The sequence below is a fragment of the Neolamprologus brichardi genome, chromosome 9, assembly GCF_056152115.1.
Source record: "Neolamprologus brichardi isolate AB-2024 chromosome 9, ASM5615211v1, whole genome shotgun sequence".
Lineage (NCBI taxonomy): Eukaryota > Metazoa > Chordata > Actinopteri > Cichliformes > Cichlidae > Neolamprologus > Neolamprologus brichardi.
In genome coordinates, this window is record NC_142112.1 from 8224242 (window position 1) to 8236138 (window position 11897).

The following is an 11897-nucleotide window of genomic DNA, read 5'->3' on the forward strand; positions in this document are numbered from 1 at the left end:
CCTGAATAAAACCTATAAAACTATAATGTTGAGATTTATATGCATGTGTGGATATACGGACCGCTGCTTCGTTAGCCGAATCATGCGCAGCATCGTATTATAAAACTACGAATACACAACTCAAATGAGCTCTGTCACAAATATAAGCAGGTAACGCTTGCTGAGTGTTGGAATAAATTTGAATTCAAAGGGGGTGAAAGATACTTTTAACTCGTCTGGATTCACTATAATATTCTGCCTAATTGAATTAAAACTAGTATGAACATGAACACCAATCATGTTCAAAATTATTATTATTATTTTTATAAACAGGATGAAGCTAGTCTCTTACCCCCCCAAAACATATTAAAGAATAGTAGAGGCCTCTTAATCTAATGTCAGCAGCAGAGAGTTTTAGCGCGCTGTCACTGCTGACGTTTCCTTAAATACGTTTGAAAACATTAACGGTCTAAATAGTGAATTAAAATGTGGTCCATAGAGTTTGGGCTATCTCGTCTGCATATTGCAGCCTGACTCTTGATAACAGAAACAAGAACTGGATCAGCATCGCTGTGTTCTTGACTTTGGAGTGGTTTCTGCACGCGTGAACGTAAACCGCGCGCGCGCATCTGTGTATGCCAGCATATCTACTTAGCAGACCCACTGACATAAAAGTGAAGTAAACAGAGCCTGCAGACGGGGCCAGAGCAAGGGGCGGAGGCTCGCCATTGGTTGACTGAGGCAGTGAAATCCGTTTCTCCTCCCCGGTAGTGAAGATGACGTGGTGAATGAACCCCTCTCTCCCTCTCTCTCACCGACAAGCTGGCTGGAGAATAGTTCAGTATCAACTAGCCACTTGTGACCCTGTGCCTGAACAGACCAGTCTCGCATTGCCAAACTGCCCTGAGCCTGACAGCTGACAACTGTCTCGAGAAAGATTAAATGGCGTGCAGGGTGGGGTGGGGGGTGAAGAAGAGGAATACGCACTGAGTGGCCGGTAAAAGAAGAGCTAAAAAGTTCTGCTGAGACTTTTTAAAGAGAAGATAAATGAGGAAAATGTCTTAGGAGGAGTCGTTTCAACACAACTGAGAGGCCTCGCGACAGGTCGCTAGGACGGCTCCAGCGTACCGTCGCACGGAATACCGACCCTTACGGTCGGAAGCGATTGGCTTCGACCGCGGGGAATCAACCGAGGATGCAGATATCTGAGCGCTGCTGACTAACGAAGGTGCGATTGCTGCTGCAGCATCCGACAAGGACTTGTTCGCGCGCGCTGTTTGTGTGTGTGCGCGCGCGTGTTTGTGTGTGTGTGCGTGCGCGCGCGCGTTGGGGGTGGGGGGCGCTCACGCGTGCTCGAGTGCGTATTTTTGTGTGTCACTATGAGTCTTGTCTCGGGCTTCCCTCACCACCCGGTCATGCACCATCACGACAGCCACCACTATTCGCTGCATGCGGCGGCGGCCGGTCGGTGTCACGAAGACGCCGGTGCTCCACCATACTTCACAAGCTGGTTGATAAGTCACGCGGATATGTCACCTACAGAGTACAGCCTTGCGCCCGGCTACAGCCCGGAGTACCATGGCAACAGCGGCAGTGGGTCAACCGTCGGACTGGACCCACACCATCACCACTACTATGGCCCTGGAGGGTTAGTTCCAGGACCCGGCACCATCTCGATGAACGGAACCGCGGTCGGTATGCACCATCATCACCACACTCATCCTCGGACCGTGAAGCGAAGACCAACGGCCAATCGCAAGGAAAGGCGGCGGACCCAGAGCATTAACTCAGCTTTCGCGGAGCTGAGGGAATGTATCCCTAACGTCCCGGCCGACACCAAGCTGTCCAAGATCAAGACGCTGCGCTTGGCCACCAGCTACATCTCTTACTTAATGGACATCCTAGACAAGGACGAACAACACGGAGACACTCAGGCTTTCAAGGCCGAGCTAAAAAAGACGGAGGCTCGGGAAGAACGGCGGAAAAGAGAGGCGGTAAGATGCGCTCTACGGCCACTGTTTGTTGTGAAAATGAGGTTAAAAGGTACTCATTATAATAATCACTTAACGCAAACAGTACACATATAGTCTCTGGTTAGCTGGTTCATTAGTAAAGAAAGGTTCTGACGCTGCAGGAGGAATTTAGAGTTACTTTCGAAGAAAAGTAACAACAGTTTAAAATCGCCAAGGATTATAATTACAGACAGTTACAGATTTAGAATTCTGTCCTATATATCTGGCAAAGCAACACACTCTTTTTTACAAACCAGATGGATAAACCATTTCCAGTGGTGACCTTACATTTAAGACGAATTAAATGAGTTTATTTTTACTCGACTCAACAAATTACCTAAATTCACAAATTTGATTCACTCCTAACACTGAATTATTTCATATCGATTTATTTGACAAAGATGAATCATTGAAGGAGACATTTAAACACGTTGTTGGTAGGCAGCGTCTGACAGGAGACAATAAACATTAATTTTGTGCATCGTGGGATTTACTGAAGGTTCATAGTTCTTTTAAAACTCTGAGTCACGCCGTTTACTTTCCACAGAAATAAAAAAATGTGTAAAATTAACTTCCGAATAGTCTGGAATTTATAGAATACGGGACATCTTTTCTGCGGGTTGTTGAAGTAAATGTGAAGTAAATGTGAAGTAAAATCGACACATTTAAAATTGTACGTTTTGCTTTTGCACGAGTGCCCACATGTTTTTTCCACAGCAGCGTATTCATATAGCGGCATCAGCACATAGTTACTATATTTTAAATTTAACGTTCTCTACAATAATAGTGATAAATTCAGTTAACAACAACAGTTGTGGCGCCGTAAAAAAAGTTTGAAGCAATCGTCTGCTGCAATTTGACCGAGATTCACCAACAAGCCGCGAATATTTTGCATATTGAATGAAAACTAATGGACTGGCGGGCAAGCAGAGGATAGATAGAGCTGATATCAGCTCGGTGTATATTAATGCACTTAATTTAAATTCCAGCATTAAGACGCATCCCTTATCCACGCAGACGTGATACTTACACTACTGTATAAGTGTGCAGACATTTAGACATGCAAACAGTCTCTACGGTGCTGTGATGAGTGAGTGGGGTGGGGAACAGGCAGAGACCAAGCCAAAATCTACTGTGGTAGGGGAAAGGGGAAACAGCAGCACAGGCTTATGGTGTGCTAGAATTACACAGTACACAAATGGGGGGTAATCAGAGAGCAACATTTATTTGGAGAATTTTGCTGAAATAGCCAATAAACTGAGAGCAAATAGTAAAATTGAAGAGTGTTTCCCTATTTTTGTAATAGCCACATGACTTCTTTTGCACTGATCACTCAAGCAAAAACATATATCATCATAAACTTACAAAAAGATTGTACACACAACTGTGATAGAGTACAAATGAAACAAGTCTACAGAAAGCTGGTTGCTATTCTCTGACGGTTGAGCCAGGAGGGCCAGGAGCTGCCAGACAGACCAACCAGCCTGCAACACTCTCACCCTTACAGCCAGTAACGTTATGTACTTTTGGTCACTTTTGGTACTTTTAGCTCTGGCTGCCCAGATGTGAGCCATGGCTCCAGCTTTAGAGGGCCGTGTAGTTGTTTGCTATTTATTTGTTTGGCCAATCCAACAGTTTTAATCCCATTTCAACAGATTTTTACCTGCCTTTGGCATTCAGCTGACCCCCACACACACACTAGCATTTATCTGGCCATTTAAAACATAGTAATATCAAACGGAGGCCATCGTATTTATATTTATATGGTCATAGCTTATGTCACTGATTCATGCTTCTGCATTTTGTTTATAATGCTTATTTATGTCAGAATAAATATTATCAGCACAACAAGTTGCCTTTCTTAGAGTGACCACTGAGCTTTGTCCTGCAGAGAAGATGAGTGTGGACGATGGCCATGTGTGGTTGTTTGTTCAGCAGACAAACAACACCACAGAAGAGATGGAGGAGAAGAATAATTTCCTGTCTATTGTCTATAGGAAGTGTGGTGCATAATTGAAGCCAGAGAGCTTTCTTCTTCCCTCATATTTCAAAAAGAGAATGTAGTCCACTTCATAACTCATGTCAGCTCTCTCAGGAGACTCCTGGCTCCGGCTGAATGCACATTTTCACAGCCCAACAGAGACGCTGGATAAAATTATATCAGAATACATTAATTAGTTTTAAAAAATCCGCAAAATAATTAATAAGAAGAAGCATCACTATGTTACATCAGTGAACTAACATAATGGTGCTTCTGTTGCTCAGACTGGGCTTCCATTAATATTAAAGTGGGAAACCCAGAGGACAATTTAAGCTTGCAAATAAGGGGGAGGGGGGGGGAGGGGTGAGTGGCCGGTCTTGAGGAAATAAACTCAGTTTTGTTGTTTTGTAAGTTTACATTGCAGTGCGTAAAATAGGGAATTAAGATCTGGATATAATGTAATTCACAGAAGGTTTTATTTCAGTTCAGTTTGTGTTTCGCTCGTTTCAAGGATTTAGTCAGTTCACAACAACATTCCTGGATGCTGGATTAACTTTGTTCAGGCCTTTGCTTTCACGTATTAGGTCATTGTATGATTGTTCATTTTACCTTTGGTACACACACACACACACACACACACAGAGAGAGACAGACACACACACACACACACACACACACACACACACACACACACACACACACACACACACACACACACACACACACACACACACACACAGCATAAACAAAATATTTCGTAAACAAACGCAATATTTGCCAATAAGTACTTTTTTGTCCCCCTAAACTCAGAGTTGAAGACAGATTCTGATGTTTTGTCAGCGTCAGTTTTGCTGTTTGGAAATACGAATTCTCTTTTTCTTTACTTATCTAATATAAAAATTCATAGTCGCATATTAAAATTTGTCACTTTGCCTGAAGAATAAAATCTCTTCCTCTAGTTCAGTTCGGGGGGGTTGCAGGTGCCTGTCCTCTTGTATTTTATATTCTCTGCGTGGCGTTTTAAAGCCGTTCAAAAAGGTCTGAACGCCGCGGCTTCAGGTAATCACTCGAGTTCAGAACTAGTTACTTTGTTTCTTTTCCTCTCTCGTGTAGGATGGTCGAGGTTGGTGGATTATGTGTGTGCTAAAGCTGCAGAGCGGTTTACCGCTGCAGAATTAGAGCGGGCTGTCTTCGCTCAAAGCGTAGTCGCGTTTTTATGGAGTTTGATGTAAGAGGGAAAACATTACGCCGGACAGAGGAGCCGTCAGCGCTCATTGCTACAGATAGAGTCCATTTATGATTCGCACTGGATTCTTCCCCCTGACATGTACAGTATCCCACTTACATGGTCGTTCATTCATTAAAAAATGATTATCTCATTTGGCCTGTTAAGGAGGTCTATTATTATTATTTATATTATTTATTTATAATTATAATTATAATTATAATTATAATTATAATTATTGTCGTCGTTGTTAAAGAAAAACAGACAACAAAGACCCTAAGGCCTGGGTAAGGGATGAACGAAACCTCGAAACGAAAGTTTCTCTCTGTTGTTCCCCACTTTGCGCCTGCATTTGCGCGAACGTGTTATTTTTTTAATTTATTTATTTTATTTTTTTACCAACATAGCAAAGTCTATTCTTCTAACTGCTCTTCTGTTTACTATATTGCTGTTGTACTCTGAATATATTCTAACTTATTTTGATCAGGCCTAATACGTTATAACGGGCAGCGTTTGGGGCTTTTGAAAACGCAAGCTTAGTTGGAAAAAACAAAAATAAAAAATAAATATGAATTCCTATTAAAATGTATTTTATTTTATTTTATTTTATTTTATTTTATTTTATTTTATTTTATTTTATTTTATTTTATTTTATTTTATTTTATTTTATTCATGTTAACAGTGGCTATTCCACCCATTCGTTAATACACTGTCCCGGCGTGATACACAGTAGCTGGGTTATTTCTCATCGTTGTCATTATTTTACACAGTGACATAGGCTACCTACAATTTAAGACATTCAAGACATCAATAAAATGTAGGTGCGTTCGGTATTGTTGTCTGAAGTATTGCGCATCGAAAGAAAGAGTAGATGTATCAATAAATAAAATAATAAGGATAAATTTCATGTTTTTACAGGTGGAGATCTCGAAGACTTCGTCCTCCAACTCCTCGTCGTCCTCCTCGTCAGCGGGCGATAAGAAAAGTAAGGGCCGGACGGGATGGCCTCAGCATGTCTGGGCTCTGGAACTGAAACAGTAGTCCGTCTCTGCCTCAATGTCTCCTGTCGCAGGTTGACAGCACTCCTTCCTTTCTCGAGCGAATAGGAGAGAGCGTTCAGGCGAACTGAAGCGGGAGTCGTCTGGCTTCCTAAGCTTGTCGAGGCTTCCCACGCAAACAGTAGCTACACAGAGACGCTGCGTGAGGCTCTGTTCAGGTGTGACGCGAAGGCAATGACAGTTTGCTGTAATTTAGGATTAACACACACACACACACACACACACACACACACACACACACACACACACACACACACCATCAATCAGCAAAATCCCACTTTATATTCTAACTTAAGGTCCACAAACGCAGACTGCTTTGTCAGTGGTCATGTTTGATATCCGGTCATCTGTTGGACTCGGTGTGGTGGAGCGAGCGCGTGGTGCATCTGCGCAGACCGCTGAGTTTTGTTCTACCGGATCATACCAGGACGCGTGCGACTCCCACACACAGACTTACACACAATTACAGATTCACACACAGGGTCTTGAGGTGTTTGCTTTATTTAAGGAAAAATATTTATGTGCAATGTGACCTCTGGAAGGATACAAACAGCCTGTGTCTGATATTACAGAGTCTCTGTGGTTACAGGACAAGGTGTATGTGAAGATCTCTTCTGTTTCTCCGTCCTTCTCTTACAGTTTATTGTTGTAAATGTAACGTCGTCACGGCAGATGACGACGCGTCCACGTCGTGGTGTCAAATGTCTCGGGAGCTAAGTAATGCTTTATGTGTCATGAAAACTGTCACGATTTGAATAAACCACCACCTGGTAACTGGGTCGATTGTTGGCTCTCAGTTGGTCAGACTGCACAAAGGCTTTAAGGAAAGTAACACTAAAAGCAAAATTGGAAATTCAGTGTTGCTAATTTAATAATATGTCAACAGGTTTATTCAAAGGCAAAAACAAGAAATGTTCTCTCATATAATAAATGTTATTATTACATTTCAAATCTTTGTCGATGGTTTAAAGGTGACTATGAAAAAGCTCAGTAGCTTTGCTATTGTGTTCATTTTCTTAGTTTAAAAGCAGGACATTTGGGTAAACGCCCTTTTTATTTACAAATACATTTACGCTGCAGTTGGCTTCAAGTTTTAGTGCTCTTCATCAGGCCAGAAGGTTAAATCCTGTGAGGGCTAAGTAATCATAACCCTTGACCCCATGCTGTTAAGAGTGCTCATGTTTTGACATTTGAAAAATGTTCTTGGAGCAAATAATAAAAAACAACTTATGTCTGGGTTAGGTGCTGATTGGGTAGTGAAAACAATAATTACATCCTCACATTTTTACATTAAAGGAACAAACACAGAAAAGAAAAAGAAGAAAAATATCATCTGATAGTTGAACAAGTACTATTTCAAATTTCTGCATAAATAACTGCTCTATAATAAGGATCATTATGAGCCAACAAGAGCATGTTCATGACCAGGAGTGAACATTGTTTAATCCCACTACCAAGACTGTGTTTAGTAAAGTTATGTCTCTCCAAAGAGAGCTAAAATTGTTCTCTTTTGTTGTTTTAATTGCACGACTGTCACATTTCACTGGACAGCTGATTCATTTGTTGCTGTGTTTGCAGCCTGCTGTGACAAACTATGATTTTTTCATCAGGCAGTAGCAGGAAGTTGTGAAGAACAGAACATTCATTTTTTAAAATGCAACATTTCATTTAAAGCTGAGGCGGGGCTTTAATCTGTTTTTTAGCTTCTTGCGCTCTGCATAATAAAATGCTGCTGCAAGAAATGCTTTAACAAACAATCGGCTGAAATGCTTGTTAATCATAAAAGCCAGAAAAACGTTTTCCTTTTGCTGCTGAACAATCGCAGCACGACGGAGGTTGATGAACTTCCTGGTAGGCAGAGAGTCATGTGAAACTGAGCATCATTCTTCTGCTGGCATTTATTGTTGTTCCGATCATCAAGAAATCCTTCAAATCTCACACAAGACAGTTTGATTTATATTTTTGAATTTTTCAACTTAGCCTTGCTGCTAATGGAAGGAGACGGCATCTACACGCTGACCTTAAATGAACAAGAAGCAACATAAAGCCCCAGGTGGAGTATCACAAGAAGTACTATGGAAGCTGTTTGGAAAAAGACACTTTCAAGAAAACTTGGTCCATTTATCAACTTGAATGGTAAATGGACTGATTCCTATATAGCGCTTTTCTACTCTCCAGGAGCACTCCAAGCACTTTCTGCTACGCTTTAAGTGCTTACTAGCCGGGGTATCATGCCGGAGGATATTTGGCACGTCCACTTACAGATAACTGCCACGTTAGCAGGTAAAAGACATGATGGCATATGACACGGTTCCTAATCTTCACATTTTGATCTGATAGAGCTGTCAGTTAGCCATCGACTGACAAGACCTTATCAGGTATGCTGGTTAGTATGTGTATCGGGACAGCCATAAAAAAGAGGATTTTTCTGGTCCTGATGAAAACAAATACAAACTCTAATGGCCTGAGTCTGGCTTTGGGTGAAAACAGGAGAATGCAAAGAGGGTAATTAGTGAGCATCAGACAGAAATGACCCTGCAGTGACCTGGGCACAAACACACACTGCATCCCCTGAAAACTGTACAACTTTTGATATTCCTTCTGTGCTGATGCTGTTATATATGAAACAAGTATTGTAAGGACTTTATGACGAAGCACTGAAGTCTTCATAATGATTTTTACACCAGCTATAAGAGATAAAACACAATAAGTTTGGGTTTGGCACATTTTCACCTCCAGCTTGATGTGTTTTTTGTTTGTTTTGTTTTTGTACGTTTTTCAGTTTAAGTGCACAAGTATTTGAAAAACAACAAAGGAATCACATTTCTGCCACCATGACACCATGCATCGGTACAGTGCTGTGACAAAGTGTTTGTCACCTTCCTAATTTCTTATTTTGTTGCATATTTGTCACAAATACATGTTCATTTGAACAAATGTTTATATTTGACAAACATAACCAGATTAAATACAAAGTGCATTTTTAATGATGAGTTCATTTATTAAGGGATCTGTCCAGACCTTCCAAAACATGTGGTCAATCATCATTGCTGGGCAGATACTTCTTAACATATGCCAAGGTCCCCTGATAAATAATCACAGCAATGAAAAAAATGCAATGAAGGATGGGAAATGAAACATTTTTGGCACCGACTATGACGTGGCGCGGTTTTGAAATTTTCATTTTTATTATGTCCACTTCCTCAGTGCATCTGTCCTCAGCAGCAGACATCACAGCCTCCGGTAAGATCTGCTATTCTGAGATGGTCACATCACATCAAAAAGTCTAATTTTCCTCACTGTCTGGACATTTACTGTCACTTCATGGCGAGTGAATAATACTTTAAAGACAACAACGTGAGCAGGTGCCATGTGTCCTCCTCCCTGAAAGCAGTTTCTCACCCAAACCAAATGAAATATTTTGAGTATAAATTCAGTTTATTCACCGAGCATGAGCTACAGCTACCTGTTAGGTTGTGTATTCTGACTTTAGTGACTTTGGATTTATATTTTCAGCTTGAAATAAGTTAGCTCTGACATTTAGCCTTCATAGTTTAATTCTCATTTCTGCTTCTGAGTTTTGTTCTTTATATTCTTAGTCATTGGTTTTGTAACAGTTCTAGTCCCCTCTCATGTCACTCACTCTCCATGTTTGTCTTACCTCTGCTCTGATAGCTTCAATATTAGGTTCATAGTCTGTGGTCTATTAGTTTGTTCTGTGTTCTCAGTTAGTGATATCTAATTACCTTCATCTTTGGTTCCTGTCATGTCTCCGTGTCTCTCTTTCTTTGTGTTCGGTCTCCTAGTTAGTTGTTTAAGGTTGTGTGTCCTCTTTTAGTCGTGTCTTTGTGTTCTGTTGTTCCTGTTTCCAGTTTGTGTCTCGAGTCTCTGAGTTTGTTATGTTTCCTGTCTTACTTTGATAGTCTCTTGTCCCGTGTGCACTATGTTCAGTTTTGCTTCCCGTCTCTTGTCAGTTAGATTCCATTCAGCCATGTTCCCCAGGTGTTTCCTCTCTGCCCTGATTCCTTCCTGTGTGGTTACCGCCTGCATCTCCCTCTGCTCTTTGTCAAATCGTCGTCATACTTTCCCCGTGTGTTCAGCAGCTTTTTAACCAGTAAGTGCTTAAATCCTGTTTAGTCTCCGTTTGGTATTTTTTTATTTTGCTCCTCGAGCTGCAGCAATAAAGCCGTTCTGAGTTCAGTCCTGCCTGGGTGTCTGTGTGTGGGTGCAGCCACACATGACACAAAGCTTTCTGATTGCTGTTCCCACAAGACCTGGTGTGTTGCTAGACATAAACAGTTACTGAGTACAACAGAATAAATTCATTTAACAAAATAACTGTTAAAGATCATTATTTCCTCCTGCTACTTCTTCAAACTGGACAAACTGGAACAATATATTGTTGGGTGTGATGACCAACTCCCCACAACGGGCAAGAAAAAAGGACATCGAGTTACAACAAGCTCCACTCTCTCTTCTCAGACTCATCTACCAGTTCTACCAGTTCACCCACTCAGACAGAACCATCAAACCTTTCTTCAGAGGTCAGTGATGTTCTTTTATCCATCAACAAGAACCTGAAAACTCTAAATGCAAGAATCCCTGTTTTCAAGTTGCTACTCAAAGAATTCCAAGAAATAAAACATTTGTCATAAGAAAATACTGAAGACAACAAACAGTTAAAAGCTTTGGTCAAAACTCCCACAGACAAAACTCCCACAGACAAAATAACCACAGACAAAGACACAATTTAAACAAATGGTTCTTGATCTACAAATTTGCTTCTCGTCTTCTCTGATATCGTGGAATCCTCCCATCACTCTTCTATCGAACATGAGAGCATTTTATTTTATTTTATTTTATTTTATTTTTATTTTTTATTTTTTATTTTTTATTTTTTATTTTTTATTTTTTATTTTTTATTTTTTATTTTTATTTTTCTAATTTCACCTGTTGAGAAAGAAAAAGAAAACAAGCAGAAGAAAACGAGAGCAATAGAATAAACAACATCACGATGATCTATGGGAATATGACAGTAAATACTAAATATTAAACATTATTGTGCAGCACGTAAGATCGACAGCACAGTGTGCTTTGAGGTAGGAGCCAAAAAGGGTGTAGTTTGTGTGTGTGAGCACCCGTGTGTACATCTGTGAGCATGGACGCGCTTGTTTTTAAAAGGTTCCTTCATGTAATGATCTGCTAGAGGGTGTGGGGGGGCCACTACCCCGTCCTCCAGGGCATGAAGCAGGTATGGAGGAGATCAAGACTCCAGACATCCAGAGGCCCCCAGAACACAAGAGACCAAGGAAGACCAACAGAGGGGCAGCCGTGCCACTGTCCCAGAAAGAGCTGAGGAGAGTCCCAGATGAGGGGTCACTCAGCAGCCGCGGAGCAGAAGCCAGGGGGGGTTGCAGTGACGTGGCCCGAGCGAGCCCCAGGCTCCAGGCCCAATAAGCAGCCACCAAGGAGTGAGCCGGTGTGTACCTGGACACCCATCCCCGGACACAAAGAACCACCAATGCACCGATGTCTTAGGGTGTCCGCCACTGGCAGGGGAAGTGGTGGGGGGAGATAGGCCTCCATACTTTGGAGGGCCTGAGATGTCCCCAGAGAGGTGGCGTCTGACATATAGACACAGA

The 11897-nt window shown here is 41.5% G+C and overlaps 1 protein-coding gene across 1 annotated transcript; it reads left to right on the plus strand.

Moving 5' to 3' along the window:
* The first annotated feature begins 805 nt into the window (after positions 1-805).
* Positions 806-7033, plus strand: hand2 (heart and neural crest derivatives expressed 2). The gene is made up of 2 exons (XM_006805642.3): positions 806-1973; positions 6116-7033. Exons 1-2 carry the CDS (start codon positions 1359-1361, stop codon positions 6236-6238), a joined length of 738 nt encoding a protein of 245 aa, XP_006805705.1. The 5' UTR covers positions 806-1358; the 3' UTR covers positions 6239-7033.
* The last annotated feature ends 4864 nt before the right edge of the window (positions 7034-11897 follow it).